Below are 27,303 nucleotides of genomic sequence, written 5' to 3'. Positions count from 1 at the left end.
AGTACCCTATCCATTTTGCCACCTAACTGCCCATATCACAAATTATTCAACCTTTATAAACCTCAGTTGCCTTGTCTGCTAAATGAGGAGGTTGGGACAGATGACCCTTAAGGTCCCTTCCAGCTCTAAGCAGATTCGAGCATCATATAAGAAATCTAAGAATTAGAGCTATCCCAAAACAGCATGGGCTTCCCCAGGGTGGATAGTGGTCTTTAAGGCAATTGGATGATCCTTTTTTTTGAGATGTAGAGGAGACTCTTGTTCAAGGATGACGCTTCCAACTCTGGAGACTCTGTAGCTCTTTTCAGGGGAAAAAAAGTATAAGGTTGAAAGATAGGTTGGATCCACCAGAAAAAAAAAAGCAGGGCTTTCTTACTTGCTTAAGTTTATTGGAAGGAAAGAATTTAAATTTCTTGACATCAGGGATTGGTTCTTTCTTTACAGTGTATCTTCAATCCTTATCTGCTTCTGTTGTTTTTTTTTTTTTGGTTTTATTTTGTTTTGGGAAAGAGGCAAAAAAGGTACAGAGGAGGAGAAGGAAGGGGGAGGAGCCCACACAAGAGATAAACATTTTGATACAACTTGCCAGGAATTAGTGGAAACTAGTATTTGAGAGAGTGTCAAAGAGGACTGACTTCACCTACCAAGCCAATACCGTTATCCTCCAAGGCAAGAACCAATGGCCAGGCTCTTGCAGATTCCCCTGCTCCTGCTAACTACCCTGTCCTTGGTGACACAGGCCCAGGAAAATCAGGAGGTATGGAGAAAATTCATTGATATTGAGCAGGACCATGCGTTTTTCCCAGAGACCCTTCAATTTGCCATACAGCAGTACAACAAGGACAGCAATGACGAGTACCTCTACCAGATGACCCAGCTGATTCGAGCCCAGGAGCAGGTCAGTCACTCTCTGTGTCCCAGTACCCCCACTGCTTCTACGAAGTTAGGGTGAGAAGCCTTCCCTGATATTGAAGGTGACCCACTCAGAAAGGGTCATTTTCCAGTCTTCTTCAAGTAAAAAGAAATTGTTAAACCTTTTTGAGAAAAGAAAAGTTTTTATTTTATCAGATGTTTATTCAGGAACGGAGGATGTTATCAAAGAAAAACAACCAATAAGTGTTTTCTTAAAAAAATATATTACAATTGCACATTATAGCACTGGGAGAGACAATATTAAACAGAGAAGAGAAAAGGGAGAAATCTAGAAAGGATGAGTAAGGTGGAGGCAGAAAACCAGACAGAGGGTAAAGGAAAAGAATTGCTCCAAGAAGTGTTCAGTGGTGTTCATGAGGTGAGCTTTAGTGACACAGATCACTCATTTCACACCCAGATGTTCACTTAAGCTTTTTCTTGTAGAATCCTGGGATCATACTGTAAGAGCCAGAAGGGACTTCAGATGCCACTTAATCCAACCTTTTCATTTTACAGATAAGGAAACTGAGATCCAGAAAGGTAAAGTGATTTGCCTCAAGTCATACAGCTGGTAAATGGCAGAGTGGAACGTAGCCTCCTCAGTCAGTGGCCTTCCCTCTCCCTCTCCTCACCACTTTGAGCTTTCTCTGTTTTCAGGTTATTTTCAGAATTTTTTTCAGAAAATAGTCCCTGTTTTCAGTGCTTCTATTTCTCTTAATTCTTAATCTTTTAGAGGTCTTCTTGAAATGGGATAGCAAGGCTAATGGTGAGGTTTTGAAGGGGCGGGGGGGAAAGAGACAAGAGGCAGGAAGAATTGTTCTGCAGGATGTAATCAGTAACCACAGCAATATTGCCCACGAAGGGCAAAGTTGTGGGCCAGGCTGGATGCATTTCCAATCAGAAGCACTAGAAGAGAATGTAGGAGGTTGGAGAAAAATCCTGAATCAGCTTCCTGGTCCTCTTTGTTCTGTTGCACCACCACCACCACTACCACCACCATCATTATCCTCCCTCCCTTTTGTCTTTCCTCCTTCCTTTAACCCCATCTCCCCATATCGGCCTTTACTGCAGGGTTGCTGCCTCTCCTGTGGTGAGAGGTTAACTTAAAGGTAGATTGCATTTGCTATCGCAATTCCCATGCTCAGTTCTGGAACTTGAAGCCTCTAGAAGCTTGGCTCTACCACTTTGCTATGTGTGGGACCTCCTACTAGGTGGGCTTTCTAAAAATAAATTTTTATTGATGTCTTTTGTTTTTCATATCATCATTTTCCTCAATACCCCTTTCTCTTCCTGCTCCCAGGGAGCCATGCCATATAACAAATAGTATTTTTAAAGACAAAAAAATGTTAGAAAGAAAAAATAAGAGGAAAAAAAATCATCACAACTGATCAATACATCAAAAAAGTCTGAAAATATGCACAATGTACAACATCTATGGAGATCCTATTTCCATGAAGGGGTGGGCATAGGAGAGAGGGTTGTCCTCATATCTTTTCATTTGAGTCATCTTGATTTTTATAATGTTGCTATAATTACTTTTGTTTTATTTGTGTGGAGTTCTTTCCATTTTCATTGTTGTAAGTATTGTGTATATTGTTTCCTTGGCTCTACATACTTCACTTTGCCTCAGTTCATTTGGATTTCCCCCATACTCCTCTGTATTCATCACATATATCATTTCTTATAGCACAGTAATATTCCATTACATTCATACATCACAATTTTCTTAGCCCCAGTTGATGGGCATCTACTATGTTACTAATTTTTTTGCTGTCACAAAAAGTGCTGCCATAAATATTTTGGTGTATATGAAAACTTTACTGCTTACTAATGTCTTCAAGGAGGAGTTCTTAACGTGGGGTCCATGAATTCATTTTAAAAATTTTGATAAAAATATTTCTATGGAATTGGTGTAATCATATACATATGTGTGTGTGTGTGTGTGTGTGTGTGTGTGTGTGTGTATATATACACACACACATAATTTATATATTATAGGTCACCTATGTGGTGCAGCAGTTATGAGTGCCAGGCTTTGAGTCAGGAAAAGTTGGAGGCAGGAGATCAGAGAAGACTTCATGGAAGAAATGATGCTGGATCTGAACTTTGAAAGAAAAGAAAGATGCTGAAAGATATGGATAATAAGTATATATATTCCATGCTTAAGGGTCAGTCTGTGAGGCAGCATGAGGGCAAGAGAGTTCAGGATAAGTTCAAGAAAAACCAGTAGTCATTTCCTTGGAATGTTGGGTGCCTGAAGGAGGAGTTGGGTGAAGGAATGTGGGAGAGAAATACTGAAGCAAGATTGTGGAAGATCTTAAACACCAAATTAAATAGCCATTTATTTCATAGAATCACAGGATTTGAGAGTTAGGAGGGGCTACATCAGCATAGAGAATAATAACTCATTCATATCAGGAAGCTTCCCCATGACATACTCAACAAGTGATTATCAGTCTCTGCTTGAAGACCTCCAAGGAGGGAACACTTAACACCTCTGCATTCTACTTTGGGACAGCTATTATTGTTAGGAAGGTTTTTCCTGACATCAAGTATTATTTTTTTTTCTTTTTGGCCATTTCCACCCTTTTTGTTTCTGGTTCTGCTCTCTAGGGTCAAACAGACTATGACAGCCCTTCAAATAAATGAAGACAGCTATAATTTCCCCTCTAAATTTTCTCATCTCCAGCTTAAATATTTTCAGACATTAACAAGATTATTTTGGCAACTATGTGAAAAATGGATTGGAGAAGGAATCAGACTGACAAAAGGGAGACCAGTCATAAAACTATTAAAATATTACAGACAAAAGGTTCATGATGAACTCAAGTAGGATGATTCCAATGTTTGTGGAAAGAATGGTGGGTGGGGAGGAAGGGGAGGGAAGGAAAGAATTTAGAACAGAAAATATTTTTTAAAAGAGGTCATTAGTGACTTTGAAGTAACAGTTTCAGTAGAGTGATGGGGATGGACACCAGATTGGTGGGAGGGGAGGGGGTGGAGGGAGGGAGAGAATTTGGAACTTAAAATATGTATTTTTTAAAATAGGTCATTGGTGACTTTGAAGTAGCAGTTTCTGAAGAGTGATGGGGATGGACACCAGATTCTGGGAAGTGAAAAATAAGTGGGTGGAGGAAAATGAAGTATTTTAATAAGTTCAGCAAAAAGGGGAAGGAGAATTATAGAATAATAGCTGAAAATGATAGAAGCAGGATTAGGTGATATGTCCAGAATCCATTTGAAGAAAATCATTTCTCAAAGTTAATAGAAAAGGGACTTTTAGAATAAAAATCCCGTTTTCTAAGATCAAGTGAAGGATGTTTGAAGATTTATTTAAGGAATAGGTAGGTGGCCTAATGGATAGAATGCTGGGCCTGAAGATACGAAGACCTAAATTCATATCCAGCTTCAGACACTTACTAGCTAGGTGATCCTGGGAAGACTTAACCCGTCTGCCTGTTTCCCCATCTATAAAATGGGGATAATAACATCCCTTACCTCCTAAGGTTGTGAAGACAAAATAAGATATGTGTCAAGAGCTTTGTAAACCTTAAAGCAAAATCTTAAAACTATATAAATGCTCATTATCACTATTATTTTGTTCCATAGTAAAACAAAAATAAAAAACAAAAAACCCTCTAATTGTTCAGCAGGTCCCACTACTATACAATTTGGGGGCATATGGTCTGTGGTAGTTATAGAAAATTCAAATTTTTAAGATTAGGGAAGATCTCAACACGTTCATAGGCAATAGAGAAAGGCCCAGTCAAAACAGTACAACTTAAGATGAGAGAGAAAAGAGATAATATAATTAAGTATTAAGTACTAAGTTGAAACTTATCTTCAATTGAGAAGTAATTCAAAGGTTTGGACCTCTCCATGAAAACAAATAAATCTAAGTACACTGTCAGTCACCCACTCTAATGAAGAGCAATGTTGTATGTGGTCCAAATTTTTTTTTAAAAAATGTCTGTTGGATTTTGCAGCAGCATTGTTTTTTTAGCAGCAGACTTATCCTGCTAATTATGGCTTGTTCTGAACAATTTCCACAATAAGATCTCTTTGAATTTTTTAAATCCTCACCAACTAATGCCTGAGATAAATGAACCAGAAGGACACTGGATGGAAGGGGGAAACCAAGTTAGGACTAACCATTAGACTGTAAGGTATCTCAAGGAAGAAAATCCTAGGATTTGAGGACTAGAAGGGACCTTAGCAATCATCAAGTCCAGGAAATTGAGACACAGAAATACAAAGTGACTTACTGGGGTTATAAAATGTTAGAGGAAAGTTGTGAACCCAAGTCTTCCTGAATTCACAAACAATGATGTAGTCACTGTACCAATGGTTCTCAAACTTTTCTATAGTGATACAACCCTCCAATTTAAACAAAACTTTGACTGAATCCCCTGCCAAATCCTCTAAAATTATTGTTTCTAATGCTATACATGGCCTTAAGGCCACAGGTGCCCTACCCCGGTAGACTTAAGAAAATTATGGAGAAAATGTTAATAATGCAGATTAAACTTAAAAGTGTTTTTGTGGGGACTTTTTTTTTTAAAGAAAGTGAGTTGTTAAACATTCACCAGCATACTGATGCATATATACGTATATGTTATGTATAGGATAGATGACATTAATGTAATATTAATAGCATTATATGAATATATGACATATTAATATATTATGTTATATTGGTACATCATATATGACATATAATTATGCTATTAAAGACCAAGCTTCTTTTTTAAAAATTGTATTTATTTTATTCTGAACTTAAGAAGTAAAACAAGCATTTTCCACAACATAGTAGAATAGAAAAAAAAGATGATTGCATATAAAACTGCAGCTCTATTATGTACAACTTGCTCTTCCTTTTGATATATCATCTATAATATATAATATATAACTATAATAAAGTTATCGTGTAACTTTCTTTTTTTCCCTTTTTTCCCTACTCCCTAGAGATGGCTTCTTGAAGCAATCTGTTCTGTTTCCTTTTTGAATTTCTCCTAGTATCTAGCACATTTCTTTGCATTCAGCAGGAAATCAGTAAATGTTTGTTGAATTACTTCAGGTGGACTAGTCTTATTTAACCAGTTAGACTCTAAATCTATCAAGGGTAAATCTCAATATCTAATATTTCTTTTGTATTCCTTAGAGTGCCCATTGGAAATTCATATCTGAAGCTGATCCAATTATGCGGGCACCCTTTGAGCTCCCGGTAACATTTCCATATAAGTGAACTCTAGTGAAGATGAATATTAAAGGCAATTCTATCAACAAAAAATATGTCATAGCCATTAGAAAAAGTGGTAGCAGTGTTGCCAGAGAAACAAAGCAGTCATGGAAGGAAAAGCAGGAGCAGGTGAAGGTGGGGTGGTGATTAGAGTTATGTCAACCTGGAAGCTTGGTTAAAGAGGCAACAATCTAGGTGATATATAATTATATTGTTTATTCCCTTAAGCTAGTGAACATATACATGTACATGGAGTCAAGCTTTAATTCTTACTTCAGCAATTTATATTCTTAGAGCAATTCCAATTCAGGATGTCTATGTCACTCAAATTTATGGTCTTGATATATGGTTAACCATAGCACGAGAAAGGAATTTTCTTAGTTGAATAGCTTGTAAATACAACAGGTTAAGAGAATTGACAAAGTATCAGTTGAAATTACAATCTAGGACATCTGTGTTTCTTCTATCACTAACATAATATAACATAGTATATGTCCATAAAATATTAAGCTAAGAAAAATCCCATTATTCAAGACAATGTCTGGTCCTAGGCATCCAGCCTTAGTGGCCTTAAACAGAAAAATGTTCTTGGTCAGCTTCATCTGGCCTTGTGTTGTTTACACAGGAAAGGGCTTTTTAAGTTTACTCAGAGAACAAAGAAAAGCATGTTTGTTAGGCCAGTATAATTCTTCTGGTTGATTAGTTCAAACTTTGGCCCTTATTGGGGCTGAATGATCTTGAATGATTATCAGTTGTTACCAGAAATCTAGTCCCAGTTTCATGCTTGTTGCCATGATGACAGTACTGGAAGAGAGAAAAGGTATTTTATGTCAATTCTATATAAGCCTATTTTATTTTTGGGGTAACCCATAACACAAGGCTCCCCAGTGACTTCTGGGCTCACTCCCTAGGAGAAGGTCTGATACTGTGAGATGACCCCAAGAGGATCAGTATCTCTTTGGTTTATGGTCCCACACAGACCACTACAGGAAAATATTTAATGTACTCATGATATGACTCATGTTTAGGTTTCCCCAAATGTGGAGAAAGGGATCCCTTAAATACCACATCACACTTAAGGTATTAAATGCTTATTGGATATGGATCAGCCTTTTTAAAAAAAATCCCATCAGAAAATGCCTAAGATACAAAAGAATCATAGGAGTCCATGAATAGAACCTGAAATATATGAAGCTCTCAAGTATCATTAGTTCCCCACAGAAGAACAAGATTTTTATTGTTGTTCAGTTGTTCAGTCATGTCCTACTCTTTATGACCTCATGGACCATCCTGTTCATGAGTTTTTCTTGAAAAGGTTACTGGAGTGGTCTGCCATTTCTTTCTCTAGCAGATTAAAATAGAGGTTAAATGGCTTGCCCAAGGTCACTGGTCTCACTGATGCCAGGACCACTACTCTCTCCACTTTATTAGGGCAATACTTTGAGTCCCTCTTTCTCACAGAGCAATACATCTCTCCCAATAGACATCCATTTATAGTCCCACTCCATAGTTTAGGCTATTCTCAGAAAGTAAACATATTTTGGAGGCTGCTGAGTAAGCAATCGCCTTCTCACTGGCTTGGTGGGTATCTGAGTAACTCACTGACTTCACTCTCTGGAGCAGGAAGTCCCTTTTCCCAGAAATCTCAAATATGGTAAAAACAACTTTGAAAGAATTAAGAACTCTGATCAGCATAATGATCAACTAAGATTCTAGAGGACTAATGAAATACACTAACTACTTCCTGATAGGTGAAGGACTCGGAGTGCAGAAATGAATCTTTCCTTTCTTTCTTTCTTTCTTTCTTTCTTTCTTTCTTTCTTTCTTTCTTTCTTTCTTTCTTTCTTTCTTTCTTTCTTTCTTTCTTTCTTTCTTTCTTTCTTCTTTCTTTCTTTCTTTCTTTCTTTCTTTCTTTTTTTTGGATATGCCCAAAGTAGAAACTTGTTTTGCTTGACTATACATAGTTGCATGTATGTAATCAGTATTTTTCTTCTCTTGTTCTCATTTGAGGAGAGGGGTTTGGAGTGGGAAGATAAAAAGATGGATTTTTACTGATTGGAAAAGACACATTTTTTTCTATGTATTTTAATTTTTTAATAATTATTTGGCCCAATTGCATGTAAAAACAATTTTGAACATTCATTTTTAAAAATTTTGAGTTCCAAATTCTTTCCTTCCCTTCTCCTGTCCCTGAGATGGTAAGCAATTTGATACAGGTTATATATGTGTAATCATGAAAAACATTTCCCTATTAGTCACGTTGTGAAAGAAAACAGGGAAAAAAAACACAAAAAAATAAAGGAAGTGAAAAATAGTATGTTTCCATCTGCATTCAGACTCTGGATGTGGATAGCATTTTCCATCATGAGTCCTTTAGAATTGTCTTGGATCATTGAATAATACATATAATTTTTACAAAAGATTAAGTGTCTGAAGCAGAATTTAAATTTAAATGCTGCCTCCAAGCCCAGAGCTCTAGCTACTGTGCCAGGGGAAGAGTTAAATAAGACATCATCTACATTTCCTAGGTCACTGGGAGGCATGACTGATTTTTCGTCAGCCTTAGTCATTAGGATATGGTCCTAGTCTCTCAAACCTAACCAGTATGGTACTATTGGGTATGTTCACATGTCATGAAAAGGTACCTCTTAGTTGTTTTCAGGCAATGGTTCACACCCTGTAATATCAGGTTGATTGAGGAATTCTTCTGATCACTTGGTCACTTTACCAATCACTCCCTTTACAATAGTAACAGGTAAGAGTATGGAGTCCTTTTCTTCTGCCTGCCTACTGCTTCTATGAGTATTAGCTCCAGGACTGTTTTGGATGTAGTTTGTGGTCTCTCAAGGTGAAGGGTCCAGTCATCTCAATTTCCCATCTACAAGATATGGTCTTGGCCAAAACACCTAAAAGCACTATTATATGCTAGGTATTAATAATTATTGGTTGGCTGACCTATGAAAGACCTTGGCTGAGCCCAATAAATGACTTCCAATGGGTAATAGAGATGTGTGGAAATCTGTTCCAGAAGAGTAGGTCATGGGAAGAAGGGAGCCTCCAAGCTCCTAATAATCATCTCCTCTACCACTCCAACCTAGCCTTTTACCAAGAGATCTTAGGTATTTTGTGGCCTTGGTGTCTTTAAAACTACATGTTTACAATTGGTGAGACTCACTAGGGAAAAGGAGATTATGTTGAGTATAGTTTACTGTGAATCTTTTGTATTTTTTTTGCTTTTTGTCTGTGGAGTAAAATAAAGTCTGTCTTATTTCCGATATGTATTACTTTTTTGAGTGCTTACACAGGACCTGGTGACTCTTTTACAACCATGCAGACCCTATTGTTCTGTTGTTGTTCAGTCTTTTCATTCATGTCCATCTCTTTGTGACCCCATTTGGAGCTTTCTTGGCAAAGATACTAGAGTAGTTTGCCATTTCCTTCTCCAGATCATTTTACAAATGAGGAAACTGAGGCAGACAGAGTTAAGTGACTTGCCCAGGGTCATACACCTAGTGAGTATCTGAGGTTTTGAACTCAGGTCTTCTTGACTCCAGGCCTGGTGCTCTATCCACGGTACCATTTAGCTACTCCCTAGCAGATGCAAACACAGCTATATTCTGAGGTTCCCAAAGAAAACCCTTAATTGTGGCAAAAATGGAGAAAAAAATGCAATTTTTGGAGAATCCTCCAATCTAATCTATAAAAGCCCAGAGTTTGGTGCATGAGATTTACATATATAAGAAATAATAATAATGATAATAACTCTGTGCAATTGTTCACTAACAGCTGTCAAGGGGATTTGAGTACCTCGTAAACATGGAACTCAGCCGGACCATGTGTACAAAAGATGTAGGATTTGATCCTGATGACTGTGGCCTTCAAAAGGATCCAGAATTGTATAAGGTAAGAGACTAAAATCTACTTTGAATAATTAAAAATTCTTAGTCAGTCAACCAGCATTTATTAAGCACCTAGTAGGTGCTAGGCATTATGCAAAAATGTTTTTGAAGGAGAATATTTTTAGCTTGCGGCTTAGAAGAGGGCATAGGATCACCGGTATAGAGCTAGAAGGGATCTTAGAGGTCATTTAGTCTAACCCTCTCATTTTACAGATGAGGAAACTGAGGCCCAGAAAAGTTAAATGGCTTGTCCAATATTGAGACAGTCAGGATTTGAACAGAGGTCTCCTAACTCCAAATCTAATGCTCTTCTTTTGACTCAATTAAAGGAAAATCTCAAGATCAGAAACTGCTTGCGATGGGGGCATTATTTGACAAAGTTTCTGAAGCAACTGATGGTTCCAAACCAATTCCCCAGATGTGGTACTTACTGTGATAATGGGTAATGGTACCTAAGTTAAACTATCTGAATGAGGGGCATTATTCAAATCCTCCCTGAGCCATTACATCTGCTAAGGCAGGTGTCTTTATATTAGCTTTTTTTTCCTGCTTCTAAGTTTTCTCTTCTTTTTTTTTCTTCCCCAGGTAATCAACTGTACTTTTTTTATTTTTGCTGTGCCTTGGGATAGACAATACGAGCTGAGGAGCAGTAACTGTACTAACATTTAGCTGGGTTCCTATGGGGCGCTGCAGTTACAAGTTTTCTTCCCAGCTTCTACTATCTCCTTAAAAAGGAAGGAGAGCAGAAATTCATTGTTAAGCAAGCATAAGAGGAAAAAAAAAATCTTCTCAATACACTTTTGAGAACACCAATTGACTCTGCCTTTTCTTTGTGAGCTGCCTATCATCTCAGTTCATGGTGATAAGAATTTACAATCTTTAAACAAATCATAATAAAAGCAATAATAACTGACCACATACTTGATCAGAGCTTATAAATTCCCGGTTGTAAGAAACTCATATAAATTGATAATAGAGTTTATACAATACTTCAAGAGTTACAAAGTTCTTGGAAAATCTTTGATCTTTCAAACAACCCTGGGAGGTAGGTGCTGTCACTTTACAGATGAAAAAACTGAGTCAGACAAAGATTAAGTGACTTGCCCAGGGCTGCACAGCTAGTAATTTTGCAAGGCAAGATTTCAATTCGGGTGTCTCCCAACTCCAGGTCCAGTGCTCTATACACTATATCACCTAGCCTTTCAGCTTTTGAAAGAGAAGATAGTAGAGGGGAGGTAAAATTTTACAAAGGTAAGACCTAGTCATGACAGAGAACTGGAAGGACATTTTTGTTTACTCAACTACCTAGTTAAAATTCTTGACCCTCCTGTAACATCTCAGATAGGCATGTTTAAAGATTCGTAAAATCTCATAATTGGAAAGGACTTTTGTGGCTGGCCTAACCCAACTGATACTCAAAAAAGAATTCTAATTAAAATATGCACCCAAACTAGTTATTCAGCCTCTGCTTGATGACTTCCCATGAGAGAGAACCCACCATCACCAGAGGCATACCATTTCACTTTTGGTTAGGTCTTTTAGGAAGTTTACATTGAGTTCAAATATAAATGCCTCATTCTGACTTCTCATGGCCAAAGAAAACAGATCTAATCCCTCTTTTGAATAACAGCCTTTTGGGTACCTGAACATACTCATAAAATTCCCCTTTAGCCTTCTCTTCTGCAAGGTAAGCACCTCCAGTTCCTTAACTGATCCTCATATGGCATAGACTCAAGGCCCTTGACTATTTTGATGGCCCTCCCTCTGGCTGCTACCCAAAATGCCTTTCATAAACTGTGGTGCCCAAAGCTGAACAGAATACTTAGATGTGGTTTGACCAAGGCACATTATAGTAGGACTATTTCCTTCCTGTTCTAGGAAGCTATATTTCTTTCATAATATAGCCCAAAATCACATTAGATTTTTGGTAGCCATATCATACTTTTGGCTAAAACTGAATTTGCAGGATGCTAAAACCCTTAGATCTTTTTCAGATAAACTGCTGTCTCACCATAATTCTCCATTTTGTATTTGTGAAGTTGACTTATGGTGCTCATGTATAAAACTTCACATTTTCCCTATTAGATTTCCTCTTATTGAATTCATCCCACTCTTCTGGCCTATGAAGTTCTTTTTGAATCCTTACTCTCATCCCTCCAAATTTCATTTCAACTTCAAATTAGATATGGGCGTCCTCTATGTCTTTATCCAAGTCATTGATAATGTTGAACAGCATGAAGACAAATACAGATCCTCAACAGCACTCCACTGGGGCCCACCTTTCAAGTTTACATGGAACTATTAATGACTACACTTTGAGTCTAGCCCAGGGGTAGGAAAACTGTGACCCTCCAGGTCCTCAAGTGTGGCCCTTTGACTGAATCCAAACATTACAGAATAAATCTCCTTAATAAAAGGATTTGTTCTGTAAAACAGACTCAGTTAAGGCCACACCCAAGGACTAGAAGGCCACATGTAGCCTCGAGGCCACAAGTTCTCAACCCCCTGCTAGCCATTCAACCAGTTCCAATCCCTGTAATTATCCTATTATCTAGCCGCCATCTATTCAACTTTTGGACAAGAGATATTTTGTAAAACTTCCCTAAAACCCAAGTAAACTATGATGTCAATTTAGTAATCTCATTTAAAAAAGGAAAAAAAAAAGCTGGTCTAACAAGACCTATCCTTGATAAAACCATGTCCCTAAACTCTCCCTTCTTCTAGACTTTTCTATTACTGTCAAGGGCAGCTCCATCCTACCAGTTACCTAGAATCTCAACCTCAGTGTCACCTTTGACTCCTCTGTCATACTGAACATCCATAGCCAATCTGTTAACCAAGTCTTATCCTTTCTTCTTTCATATCTCTTGTATATGTCTTCTTTCCACTCATTACCCTGGTGCAGACCCTCAGTGACTCATTCCCATTAAAATAAGTAATAAAAAAAGTTTTAAAAAGTTAAAATAACTTTATTTTGTTGGTCTTCCAGCCTCAAATCTCTCACTACTACAATTCGTCCTCCATGCCACTGCCAGAGTGATTTCCCTAAAGCAGATTTTACCATGTAATCCCACTACTCAATAAACTCCAATAGCTCCCTATTACCTCCAGGATCAAATAGAAAATGCCCTGTTTGCCATTTAAAGACCCTGACAACCTGGCTCCTTCCTACCTTTCCAACCTTCTAACACTTTACCCCCCACCCAGTGTACACTATGATCCATCAATATTGTTTTTTTGGTTGTCTCTCAGCATCTCCGGACTCTCTGCCTTTTCACTTGCTATCTTGTCTGCCTGGAATGCTGTCCTTCCTCATTTCTACCTACTGGCTTCCCTGGCTCTCTTTAAAACTCAGTTCAAATCACTGATCTAAAGACTGAAGCTTCTGTCCTTTTCTTTTTTTTTGAAGATTATGCCACTCTCCATTTTAGTGGTACCTCTCCTGTTCTCTATGATCTTTCAGAGATTGTTTAACCACATCTGGCAAGTGTTGAAATCCCTGGAGCACAGTTTATCTGAGCAAGGTGACCTGAGTACATCAAAGGCAGATATGTTCCCACTCACTGGCTCCCCCTTCCCTTCCTTGGGCTTCAACTTCCTATTAGCCAATTTGGGGTGCTTATTTCCTAGTCCAAAGGTCATTCTCCTTTGCTGGGAAAACAGAAGCAAAATATAAATTGAGAAGCCCTGCCTTCTCTCTCTTTCTTGTGTTATCATTGTCCTGTCCACCCAGGAGCAGTGAGTCCTATCCCTTTTTTTGTCCTCCTCTGTTTCCTATTATTACTAAAACAAACAAACAATCTCCTGCCCTGCCATTTTGCAGTCCTTGGCTTTCCTTATCCCCCATCTCATTCTGAGTTGTAGTTTTACAGTATTTTTTTAGGATTTTCCCACACTGTGATTCCAGGTCTTTTCTCTCCTCCTCCCACTGGGCTCCCCCACTCTCCACCTGGACCTGAGCCCTGGGGGCCCTTATTGCTGTTTCAAAGGTTTGAGATTGTAAAGCCAGCACTGACTAGTCTGACTGTTGTTGTTGTTGAAGTACTTTTTTTTTTTAGTAATGAGGAATGGTTCCCTGTGGAGGGACTTGAGTGTAAATTTAAAAAAACACTTTTGCATAAGAAAATTTAGGTTTTGAACTGAGAGGGCACCAAACATGGCTTCCCTGAATCCAGGAGTGAAAATACATTATGCCAATGTGAGGGATGGGGGTGAGGTCAGTGTGATAGGATGCTGCCGGGAGCGAAAGTTGTTAGGCTGCTTTTTGTAGGAAGAGAGCCCACAAGGCAAACTTTTCTCCTTTCTGCCTCACAGGTCATTTGTGGTTCGTGTTTTAAAAATTCAGCTGCAGCGGAGAGGGTCTGCCTTGAAGTCAGAAAGACATGGCATCCATCCTGGCTCCAACACATACTACATGTGTGGCTCTGTTGTTTTTCAGTCATTTCTAGTCATGTCTGACTCTTTGTGACCCCATTTGGGGTTTTCTTGGCAAAGATATTGGAGTGGTTTGCCACTTCCTTCTGCAGCTCATTTTACAGATGAGGAAACTGAGGCAAACACAGTTAAGTGACTTGCCCAGAGTTGCACAGCTAGTAAGTGTCTGAGGCCAGATTTGAACTCATGAAGATGTCTTCCTGGCTCTATCCACTGCACCAGCTACCTGCTTACATGACCCTAGTTAAGTCATTTAACCTTTCAATACACCAATAATGCTAAGCCTATAAGTTACAGAAGAGTTGCGTTTGCATCCATGAAGAGTGCTCACACATACATAGATTATCACACTAATTAAATCACCAAAAAGCAAACAGAAAAAAGCTAATTAAAGAATCTGTTCTATTCTCTCTTCTGACCTCATTTTACAACCATATGCAGTGGGTAAGGCAGGTCAAATTTGTATTTGACATTTCCTATCATTTGATAGGCAAGTGAGCAGTGATGGGCTGGTAAATTATTTTTACAATTAACTCTCCAAAAAAAGAAATGTATCATGCCGCCATTTTAAGTTTAATCTGAATAATTAACATTTTCTCCTTCACTTTTAAAAGTCTAGACAATCAAGAAAACAAGAAATCAAGCCGGATTTCTAGCATCTGCTAACTAACTTCAGAGATGTAAATGGTCATACTGAAAAGCTAACAAGCATGCCTCTGTAACTGAGGCTCAGCTATATTAACTCATTATCTAAAAGTTAGTTAGTGGCAGTCCTAGGACTGAAATCCAGTTTTCCTGGCTCTCAGCATTGTGCTGCCTTTGGGGATCTGTCAGATGTGTCTAGTGGTGTGTGTATCAGGGCAAGGGAGTTGCAGCGGTGGGGGCCAGGGAGTCTGGGAAGTAGCTACCTACATTTCTGGGCCAACAGCTATACTGATAGAGTCCTTGAGGATATAGGGCCTCCATAAGGAAGTTGTTGTTCAATAGTTTAGTCATATTCAACTCTTTGTGACCCCATTTGGGGCTTTCTTGGCAGAGATCCTGGAGTGTTTTGACATTTCCTTCTCCAGCTCATTTTACAGATGAGGAAACTGAGGTAAAACAAAAAAGTTTAAGTGACTTTCTCAGGATCACACAGCTAGGAATTATCTGAGGCCAGATTTGAATTCACTAAGAAGAGTCTTCCTGACCCCAGGCCTGGCACTCTTTGTACTTCACTACCCAGCTGCCCACATGGCAATGACAAGGTAAGTCTTACTTTTTATATTCCAGGCAATGCTAAGCCTTTAAGTTCCAGAAGAGTTGTATTTGCATCCCTGCAGAGAGATCACACATACACACAGAGTTCCTCAAACTGATGAAATCAGCAAAAGACAAACAGAAAAAGCTTATTAAAGCATCAGTTTTAACTAGTGCCCCTTCTACAGGGCTAGGATCTGGGAAAGCAGAGCAGGAGATGCCACATGGTGAGCCTGAGCAGAGATTATCTATGGCCTTTAGGATAAAATATAAACTCCACGTCTGTTAGTAAAAACCCTCTACAATCTGGCTCCAACCTAGCTTCCCAGCTTCATTTCATGTTACTCCCTTTATCTATTACACTGCCCAGCTCAACTGTGCTACTAGCTAAAATCCACATTCCATTTCTTACCTCCATTCCTAGAATGGACTCCTTTTTCACCTCTGCAACTTTTCTGTAACTTATAGGCTCATTCACTTCCTTCAAAGCTTAGCTCCTGTGCCAGCTTTGATTGGAAGCTTTCCCTGCTTCAAACTAATGTTTGGTCTCTCTTCCTCTCTAAATAACCTTGTGTATAATTACCTGTGTTCATGCTCTGTCTTCCAAGTAGAGCATAAACTCCTCTTATTTTGTTTTTGTTTGTTTCTCAATCTAGAGTCTAATAGTAGATGCTATTATTATTTCCATTTTACTGTTAAGCAAACTGAGTCAAACAGAGGCTAAGTGACTTGCCCAGGGTCACACAGCCAGTAAGTATGTGAGGCTAGATTTGAACTCAGGTCTTTGGTCATTGTAAGAAATCTAAGTAAATAAATTCACTCTGATTATACACTGAAGAGATCTGATATACACTGACACCTAAGTTACTGCATTCTGAAGTCTAACCACTGCTGCCATTGAACTGAAAGGAGGTAGAAGGAAAGAATAAAGAATTTGGATTCTGTTTCCTTCTGAAAAAAAGAGAACAAACTATAAAAATGTGAAGTATAGTAGATTAAAGGGGACTATAAACCTTAGACAGGGCTGAGTCTCAGAATCTGATGGGGAGGGAAAAGTTTAATCATATAGGGTGTCAGGAGACTGTGGCAAATGGAATGGAAATGTGGCAGTTCCTAATAACTCCTTTGATGAAATTCACACCAAAATGTTACATATTCATGCTCAAGTCATTCTCATTGAATTTTTTATTTGCTTGGAGTATCCAGAGGAGTTTGAGAGAGTTTCCTTTCTAATGTTATTAGCCTGAGCTCTGACCGGTTGTGCCCAACCCCTACCTTCGGTACCAGCAACTAGCACCTCAGTTCTATTTAAACAATTAGCTTTTACAAAGTGGCATTTATCTTGAAGGTATAAAGAGGACAACTATACAAATATTTTCTCCCAAAATCTTGAAGGGATAATCTTTCCTATATCAACTTGGTTTCTGAGGAGAGTGGCTTCCCACATGGTACAGTTTCTACATAACATTGGTTCCACCAATTTCACGTTCAGATGCAGCGTGACTACCCTTTAGGTCCTCAACTCTCCTGCCACTAACCTGGGTTCCAAAAAGCACTTCTTGTTTCTTGGGGCATCAATGATGAGTTATCTATGAGGCCCCAATTCCAGGTCTTCAGGACATGCCAGGATGCCAGGATGGCAGAGATGGGCCCTCATGACCTTTTGAAACTCACAGGGTCAGAATCTCTAATTTCTTCCCCTAAAATGAAAAAGAACAAATGTCAAGGCAGAAAGACTGAGTCCCATTTTTTATGGGGCCATATTTCAGTCTCAGAGGGAAGAAGGCCTGATTTTTCACTGGATGTCATCAATAAAGGTATCAAAAGAGTGAGGAGCCAATCTGTATGGCTCTGGCCACTAGTCCATTTTGAATACACTTAGTTCCCAATCAATGGAAAAGGCTTCTCCTAACAGCATGGTTAGCAGACCAGAATGAGTTGCAGAATGTCTGCACCTGCCAAAATCTCTCCAAAACCTTTTGATTACATGTCATCACAGCCTCTCCCACAGGGTGAGACACATCAGAGATATTCTGAACACATGTCCTCGTTACAACAATATTCTCAAAATCACATTGTACTGTTCCTTGCTCCCCACCCTGACCACCTCCCAAAGAGTGCTGAATTTGGTTTGAATCTTGGCTCTACCATTTAATGCCTGTATGACCTTGGCTAGGTGACTTAACCTTTCTTGGCCTCAGTTTCCTTATCAGTAAAATTCTGAATTTGTAAAAAGATCACTTGAGATTCCTTCTAGCACTCAAGCTGAAGGCCATCTTCAGTTGTGCTGATCTAGATCTTGCCATCAGAGCCAGATGGCTCCAGAGGAGAAAGTGAGGCTGGTAACTTTGCACAGCCCTCCCTTACTTAAATCCAATTCACTTGCATGTCATGGTATCACCTCCCTGAAGTCATGGTCCTCTCCCAAGAATGAAGGAAAAAACAATAACAAGGCAAACAGAGATTAAGTGACTTGCACAGGGTCACATAGCTAGTAAGTGTCTGAGGCTGGATTTGAACTCAGATCTTCCTGACTCTGGGTCCAGCGCTCTATCCACTGAGTCACCTAGCTGCCTCCCGTAGAAGTTCATAGACTCCAGAAATGTCACGAGACTGCTTTTAGATGTGCTCTAGAAGTTTGACATTTCATTATTTAGACCATTTAAAGGGCACTATTGTTCCTGGACAGGTATGCCAATTTACTCTCTCATAAGACCCAATTATCCTTCTTACAATTTTCTGAGCCTTTGCTTTTTTAAAATTTTGGTATCTTCAGCATTTAGCATAGTGTTTGCCATCCAGTAAACATTTATTCATTCACCACACAATAAATGAACTGGCTGCAAAAGAAAGAAAAATTCCAAATACATATTTGACTATCAATTTCAGGTGATGTTTTCCCCTCTAACTGATTTTGAAAGATTACTCTAGGCCCAACAGGTTTCTGCTTTTAGTTTATTGAAGCAGTTCTCAAAGTATGGCTCAAGGACATTTGACAGTGCGGTCAAAATTATTTTCATAATAATACTAAGATGTTGTTTGCCTGTTAAAATACTCCTTTTTCTAACTACATAACTGTGTGAGGCTGGATTTTCTTCATATACTTCAAAGAAAAGAACATATCACCACAGATTAAACACAGAAGCAGATATGAGGATCCAGCTGTTTTTTATTAAGACAGAAATTAAGGAGATTTGCAAAAATATGTAAAACTACATCATCCTCATTAACTTTTTTTGTTTTAGAAAAATATAGTTATTTTTCAAAAAAAATGTTATTTATGCAACACATAATGGATTTATTGTTGCTATTTTAAAATGAATTAGTAAATGCACATTTTAACAATTTGTCCATTTGAATTTCTAATACGATAAATATAGAGAGCTATGCCTCACATAAACAAGACCTCTTTAGGACACTCAATAATTTTGAGAATGTAAAGAGATCTCGAAACCAAAAGGTTTGAGAACTTCTGGTGTATTGCATAAGGATTTAAAAACAATAGATCACAGTTTTTTAAACTGTCTAGAAACAACATAGCCCTGGATTTTTCTTCTCTTAGGCTGGCAGATGTGTGATGGGTTCCTCGTCTAACATACTTCAAAGGTAGCACAGAGTTGTCTGAGGATCAAATAAGAGAACTCAAAGCACTTTGCAAGCTTCTAGTTGCTAGGTAAATGTGAAGTAGAATTATTTTTTTTAAAAATTGGACAAAATGTTTATATTTTTTTTCCTTATTAAATTAAGATATGCAGGCTTGGCTGCCTCGGTAACTGCGTCTTTCATGCCACCAATCAAGTTACATCCCTGAATATTAATTAGTAAGTCACTCTGTGGTTGTCTTGGGTCTGGACAACAACTATCTTCCTCTTGAAAGGGCTTCATTTATGGCAAGTTTCTTGGTGGCAACCTGGGAGCCAAGTTTCACGAGCTCAGCCAAATGTCCACTTCTTCACTGAGTGTTATTTTGAGATTAACTTCAAATGTGCAATGCTGTCAGATATTTTGAAAATCTCAGGCTGGAAAATCCATTACCAAGGTAACATTCCCCTCTGGGAATTCTAATGAGTTGGCTTAGCATGTTTTTCTTCACTTTCTCTTACCCCCTTTTAATTTCCTGAACACTGAGGCTATTCTTGATAAAGCTAAGGCCTTTGTAATTCCCAGGCTAGCAATATAAGGTACTTGAATCAAAATATAAAAACTATGAATAGGGCTGTGGAAATCTCTCTCAAATTCTCCCTCAAGATGTTTCCAAAGTTGTGAATGACAGGACCAAAATGCTCTCCTGGAAAGGGTAAAATGAGATAATTATACCGACTTGAGTTGGAAAGAGTCATATTCTAGAGCAGGGGTGGGGACCCTGCAGCCTCTAGGCCACTTGTGGCCCTTTAGGTCCTCAAGTGAGGCCCTTTGACTGAATCCAAACTTCACAGAACAAATCTCCTTAATAAAAGGATTTGTTCTGTAAAACTTGGACTTAGTCAAAAGGCCACACCCCAGGACCTGTGAGGCCACACATGTGGCCTCAAAGCTGCAGGTTCCCCACCTGGGATACTCACTGGCTGGATAGTCTGCCCACTTCCATCCTAGTTCCCTGATCTTCTCCTCTCTTTTGCTCATCTTTCCTCCTATTTTATTCATTGCACTGCTTTTTCCCTTTCGTCTAGGCATCATTGGCCTCTGTTTAGTGCATTCAAGAGAGAGGGACTAGCTGAGAAGCTGCCTGTGTTTACTATTTCTCCAGTCTCCTAGCCCTCCTAGAGAACCACAACTTTGTGAATCTTTACTTCATCTTGGTTGTGCTTCCAAACCAGTTTAATAAGTTCCTACTATGTGCTAGGCGCTGTACTAAGTGGCTGGGAATGAGAAGGCAAAGGAATACCAAGGAAGCATCTCTTCCTTTAAGGAACGATATTCTGCCAGGGGAAAATAACGTCAAAAAATAATACAAAAGATATACAACAATGTCTGGGTGAAGGTTGTGGAGGGGAACTAGCAAAGGGAAACTAGAAGAGGCAAACTAGGAAAGGTTTCCTGTAGGAAGTGGCACCTGAGCTAAGCCTTGAAAGGAGCTACAGCTTCTAAGAGATGGAGGATAGAAGAGAGGCCCTTTAGGCATGGCTGTGCAAATACACAGAGATAGGAAATGGAATTTCACCTACATGCAATTAGCCTGGAAAGAGGTTAGAGCAGGACTGTGGAAAGCTTTAGATATCACATTCTGTAGAGGAATTTCTTGAGCAGGGGAGTGAAATGGTCAGAATTGTGCAATTTGGCAGCTATGAAGTAGCTGGATGCAGTGGGGAGGGAGGAGGGGAGGGGAGGGGGAGGGTTCCATTAGGAGACTATTGTGACATGGTCCCAGTACAATGTGATAAAAGCCCTGAATTGGGAGTAATCATTAAGTGAATGAAGAGAAGGTGTTCAGGGTTTTTGGTTTGCAATGGCCACTTCAGCAGACGCTGGTCAGGTGGCAGAGGCTGCTCCCAGCTCTGTCCTCCTAGATAAATTATTACTCTATTGGGGATCTAAGGGACAGGCACCGAAACAGCTCCAGTAAGTTTATATATAAACAAATGTCCTCATTGCCTTCCTAAGAGCCACAAGATCTTGGCAGTGGGATCTGAAAGGCACATTAGGATCCTGTGGCAGCTGCAAGTGATTTATACAAGAAAAAAGACTGTCTTCTCCATCCTCCACTTCCTATTTCATTGAAACCAGGGTGAGAAAGGTGGTAGAAGGTTTATTGTCTGTTTTCTGAACTCGGTGATGAGAGCCAAGCAGTTTCATAATTGTATCAAATTTTGATTAGGCTTGGGTATGTCTACATGGGGTAGAATTTCCTTCCCATGACTCTCTGAAAAAATGCTGTAGATCTGGTTTAAACATGTATTACTTGAAGAAGGAATAGTGGTACAACTTCTTATAGCCTTTTCCCCAACAAATTATAATCCTGAAAATGGCTTTTTTATGGGTGTTTTTTCACTTAACCAATCTAGCCACCTTAGGATAGAAATGTTTGTTATAGTTCATTATGGGTAGGATATTAGTCAATCAGGAGACCTGGGGATTAGGAAGAATTTTTTTTTTTTTGGTAGAAGGGTTATCCTTCGCCACTAAACATACTTCAGATGGAATGCTTTAAAACTATCCCCATATCTCTCCTACATCAATGCAGATGTATCTTACTAAAGTATTCTGAAACACCAACTTAGTTTAAAGAAGAAAAAGCTGCTGGCTTCTCTCTCAGGTGTCAGGTATCTGACAGCTGACTGTCTGTAATTACACTCCCTTTCTAGGATTATTTGGGGGTTGGGAAGGGAGGTGGAAGATAAAGCAAAGCAATGAACTAGGTGCTGGGAGAATGCCCACGACTCTATGGCCCTGTGCATACAGGATGTCCCAAATATTGTAGTGAAGTCTTAAGGTATTAAATCTTTAGTAGAACTTTAATAATATAATAAAGGTTTTAAGTTATGAAAGCTTAAAACTATACTGAAAATTTAGAGACATGGCATTTATATATACTTTACAGTCAATTCTGAATTATCCTCAGCATCTCTTAGTCAGCTTTGCTCTGCCTTGTATTATGGTATAGACCAAGACATTGGCATCCTATGAAACTCATGACAGAGACAACAGCCACCTGATTTTTATTTCTTTGGCTATAATAGGTCCCTATGTAAAATTGAGAATCAATGGATTTCATGTTAAAAGGGACTACTGATATCATTCCGTCCCAAAGCCTCCTTTTACATATATAGAGAAGAGTGATCTGATTTTATTTTGAAGAGTGATTTCAGTTGCTGGTTCTGATGTGGAATCATTTGACAATGCTAAGAACTTTGGTGATAAGAACTTTCTTTTCCGGGTCTTCAGTAGAGATGGTTGCGGCAGATGCATGAGCAGCTGCCAGGCTACATCTCTGCAGAGGTTGCCTCCCGGGATGATGATGCAGACTCTGGGATGGAGGCATTGATCTTCCAGTGGCTTTTCGGTTTGGAGTCCTGGGCTAGGTCCACCAGGTTCTGACAGGAGATGGCAGTCAGATTGTCACTGGTGGATTGACCAGCACATGCTGCCTCCTGTCTCACCGCAAGGGAACTCTGCTTGTTGGTAGACGGGCGGGTGAGGTGGGGGTAGGGATGGGAGAGGGTTGAGAAGGAAATCTCCCTTGTCATTTATTTGCTATATTATTGGGTTACGCATCTTTTAAATGAGTCCTTTGGTTGACTCATTAAAAACAAACACATTCATTTGGATTTATGAGCTATGGTTTTGAGCGGTTGTTGACCCATAATGTCCCTTAAACTTGGTTAGCTGTCTGAGGATCTCTGCATGAAGGGGGCCCTGGGTGCTACATACTATTAGAGATACTGAGGCTTAGAGAGGCTGAGAATACCCAAGATCACACAAATACTAAATGATAAACACAAGATTCAAATCCAGGTCCTCTGACTCAAAGTACAGCACTCTGAATAATTGCAGTGTGTCTTTGCTCACTTCCTACTTCCCTTATTAGCCTCTATTCTTCCTTCCTTCCTTGGCACCTTTCTTCCAGATATGGTTCTATACGGTGGATTATGCATTTGTTTTTTAAATAGAAGGAGCACTGGCTTAAGAGTTGAAAGAACTGGGTTTGTACCTTGGCCCCTCAATGAATTCATTGTGTGAGGTTAGGTAAGTCATTTAACCGCCTTGGGTTTCATTCTGTTTGCTCCTTTACTAGGTGATGTCCATGATCCCTTTCAGTTTGGATTTCCCTTTTTGTGCTATGCTTTTCTGGACAGATCATCCCCTTAGAAACCAGCTGATGTAGGCTGAAGAAATGTAAAGGGATTGTAACAAAAAAAAACTGTCCAAAGCAGAGCATTATTATCTGGGCAAATCTTCTGCTAGAAATAATAATCCATTGCAAAAGTAGATAATTATTCATTTATTATTTTTGATTTCCCACAGTATTTATTTTTTATTATTAAGGATAGTTGAGAAGTGACTTTTACTTATTTATGCCAAGTCTCCTCCAAAGAGCTCAGATTTTTGACTTACTGGGATGAAGGGAACAGTCTGTGTTATCCAATGTAGCACTTAGTTTGTATTGTTCATTAACTATTTTCATCTTCTCTCCAAAACTAAGCTATTTATGAGATGACACCTTAGCTTTCCTCTGTATCACACCCATATGAGGCTGACTCAATAAATAATAGATGGCTGGTAATTATAGCTCACAAAATGTGTTCTCCATAGCCACCCTGTGAGGAAGTTAATGCAAGTATTACTCTTCCTATTTTACAAAATAAGAAACCAAGGAATACAGAAGCTAAATAGCTAGCCCAAGATCACATAGCCAGTTTATGTAAGAACCAGGATTTAAACCCAGGTGTCTTGACTTTGGGAAGCTGGGTGGCAAAGTGGATAGAATACTGGGCCTGGAGTCAGGAAGACTCATCTTCTTCAATTCAAATCCAGCCTCAGACACTTACTAGCTGTGGTGGGCAAGTCACTTAACCCTGTTTGCCTCAGTTTCCTCACCTGTAAAATGAGCTCGAGAAGGAAATGGTAAACCACTCCAATATCTTTGCCAAGAAAATCCCAAGTGGGGTTGCAAAGAGTTGACATGACTGAACAGCAGTGTTTTGACTCTAGGTCCAAGGAGTTCATCACACCAAGTGGCCTTCGTTAGGTCTTTGTACAAGGCATATTTTCTAGAAACTATGATGATTCCAGGTGGAACCTTGTTTTAGGGAAGCAAGCTATGGGAGAATATGACCTTACCAGGCTTTCAGCAATGGAGACTTTGAGGAACCACTTAGATCTTCTCTTTCTCCCCTGCCCCCCAAATGTTTCCTCATAGGGCTTGACTATTTCATGTCTTTTTAACAAGGAAAGCAACAATAACTGACATCTACATAACACTCTGAGGTTTGCAAAGCACTTTTATATACATTATCTCATTTGATCTTCACAACAACCCCAGGAGTTAAGTATTTTAAATATTATTATCCATCCTGGGAGAGATTCCTTATTTGGTATGAAGAGCTGGACAGGAAACCAACCGGTAAACAATTGCTTTTACTAAGCAAAGATACAAGTAAAGACAGTTTCTCTGCTTCCACAAAGAAGTGCTTAGTGACTCCTAGGTAAAAGCAGCCTGTCAGGAAGCTCTGTTACAACTGAGAAACCCACACCAACCACCAAGGTTAGGTCACCCTGGCCCCAAAGATTCCATACCTTCCGGTCTGTCTACTGTTGGGAAATTAACTCAAGGTCTGCTAGGTCTTATGTCATAGCGTCCTGGCCTATGATTACCAGCCCTATTTTACGTATGAGGTAATGAACTCTCAGAGAGGAAGGTGTTTGCCCATGGAAACAAAGCTAAGAAGTATCATGAACAGGATATAAATCTAAGTCTTCCCTAATTCCAGGTCCGTACTTTCTCTTATACCATGTTGCCATTTTCAATAAGACCATCATTGCGAAAGTTATGTATGTAACATTATATATGTATAAAGTTTACAGTAAGGATCTCTTTAAAACATATCCGTAGTAGATAATGTTCACATTAAGTATATCTTTCTAAAATGCTCATATTGTATAGTAGAAACATAACTGAACTTGGGGTCAGGAAGAACCTGGCTTCAAAACCTACTTTTGTTATGTATTAGCTTTATGACCACGAGCAAATTGACTCTCTCTCTCTTCTCTCTCTCTCTCTCTCTCTGAGCTTAGCTTCTTTATCTGTAAAATGGGTTAATAATATTTCTAATACCTATGTTATAGGGTTATGGAGGCCAAATGAGTTAATATAAATAAGTGATTTCCAAACCTTTTAAATGTTATTTAATTGTATATATGAGAAGTATGAGAGGTAACCTTGTTATATTAGACAGAGAACCAGAAATGGAATAAAACAGAATTATATTCAAATCCTACTTCTGACACATACTGGCTGTGAGACTCTGGACAACTCACTTAACTTTGTAGTGCCCCAGGCAATTCTCTGAGACTAAGTTATAGTATAGGTAGCAAACCACTGGGAGTTCCTTATACTAATGAAATCATAGATTTGGCTCAAATCTCCATCTCTCTATACTTGCACATATATATAATACATATGTATGTATATGTATGTATATATGCCAATAGATGTGGCCATGTCTCAAATACTTTTTCCCCACTCACAAATTTTCAATGCTTGCTAATTACCTCTACAATAAAATACAAAATCCTTAGTCAGATCTTTAAAGCCTTTCACATCTGGGTGGTGGTAGCCACCTACATTTTTAATCTTATTTCATATTATTCCTTTTTATACATTCTCAACTCCAGACAAACCTGCCTATTAGCTACTCTCTATATAAGATATTTCATCTCCTGCTTCCCTGCCTTAGTCCAGGTCATTCTCCCTATCTGGAATATACTCCCACTTCATTTCTGAGGAGCACTAATAGACATTAGCTTGGTCCTGTGCCTAATTAGAACAAGACACTGGATAGTTCCCTACTCATCCTTATATTATATTCATGCTTTCCACCCAACTCTAGAGGGTGTTTCAGGGAGGCTATTCATCTCTTTACACATCTCTTCACAATAGAGCCACTTTCACTATTTCCCAGTGCCAAAAAGCCTCATTAGTCTAAGGAAGTGGTTAGTATAGGTCTATCCAATCAGAAACCAAATCAAGCCCCCACACACTGGGAAGCTGTAGTTTCTTTACTAAAAACCATAGATTCAACCAAAGGAATAAAATCAGAAGCAGCCTGCATTCAAGAAAACCTGAGTTGAAATCCAGCCTCACACACTTCATAGGTGCATAACCCTGGGCAAGTCATTTAGCAAGTCATTTATCTGCCTTTTTTCTCAACTGCAAAATGGGACTAATAATAGCACCTACCTCTCAGGATTGTTGCAAAGATCAAATGAAGGCTTACCCCTGTGGGTTGACACATAGCAAGCACCTAATAAATGCTTGTTTCATTCCATTCCAGATATGTTAAAATAATTACCTTGATGTTATCTGTGCAGCTCCTCCCAGGTGCAGACAGTCCTTGATCCTTATGTAAATCATCTCCAAACCTAGAAGATAAGACATAGTTTAAGTGCCTCAATCATCCTCCAGTCACTTCCAATTAGAAGTGAGAAAATGTCCATCAAATCTGTTCTACTCATGGCTTCTAGGAAAAACTATGCCTAATCAAGGAAACTCATGATTTTGGATGACTCAAGCTATTACATGTTGTTCCTCTTCATGGGTTGCCAAAAGAATTATGGATTCTGCCTCTTTCTACCTCTCCAATAGTCTTCTGGTATGACACCTATAGACTGCACTGACTTGGATTGCTCCTTGTGGCTTGTTCAGAACTAGTAGAGGAGTAGAATATAATTGAAGACTTGGCCAGGTGTGGAGAGATTGCCGTTATCTTCTTTACCAGTCAGTTAAATAGCATTTAATAAGAGCCTTCTATTGCTTGGCACTGTGGATTGGGGATACAAAGAAAGGCAAAAGACAGCCCCTGCTCTCAAAGAGCTCACAGTCTAAGGACAGGGACAAAATGCAAGTAAGACTGCTCAAAACAC

The 27,303-nt window shown here is 39.0% G+C and overlaps 2 protein-coding genes across 4 annotated transcripts in view; one reads left to right on the top strand and one right to left on the bottom strand.

Moving 5' to 3' along the window:
* The window catches only part of LOC110208883 (cystatin-like), a 91,700-nt gene extending 64,743 nt beyond the window's left edge, over positions 1-26,957 (bottom strand). The window contains exons 1-2 of one of the 2 annotated variants that reach the window (XM_078149695.1): positions 26,733-26,957; positions 17,262-17,423 (exon numbers count right to left, since the gene is read on the bottom strand). The gene's annotated coding sequence lies outside the window, so the exon portion shown is untranslated. The remainder of the gene's footprint in view (positions 1-17,261; positions 17,424-26,732) is intronic. The other variant, XM_078149696.1, reaches the window with a different exon arrangement.
* On the top strand, positions 586-10,863 carry LOC110208910 (cystatin-like). Of its 2 annotated transcripts, none has more exons than XM_020987118.2 (3): positions 586-898; positions 9,938-10,054; positions 10,380-10,595. In XM_020987118.2, the coding sequence occupies exons 1-3, from the start codon at positions 680-682 to the stop codon at positions 10,494-10,496; spliced, it is 453 nt and encodes a 150-aa protein (XP_020842777.1). In that variant the 5' UTR covers positions 586-679; the 3' UTR covers positions 10,497-10,595. The 2 variants fall into 2 exon arrangements, with proteins under 2 accessions (XP_020842777.1, XP_020842785.1); XM_020987126.2 differs by lacking the exon at positions 10,380-10,595 and adding an exon at positions 10,636-10,863 and having other exon boundaries at positions 587-898.
* Positions 26,958-27,303: the final 346 nt, after the last annotated feature.

This window comes from Phascolarctos cinereus, unplaced genomic scaffold (assembly GCF_003287225.1).
Source record: "Phascolarctos cinereus isolate Bilbo 61053 unplaced genomic scaffold, phaCin_HiC Scaffold_2;HRSCAF=192, whole genome shotgun sequence".
NCBI classification, from domain to species: domain Eukaryota; kingdom Metazoa; phylum Chordata; class Mammalia; order Diprotodontia; family Phascolarctidae; genus Phascolarctos; species Phascolarctos cinereus.
Note: the sequence above shows the minus strand (reverse complement) of the source record. Positions and strands in the feature narration are given on the sequence as shown.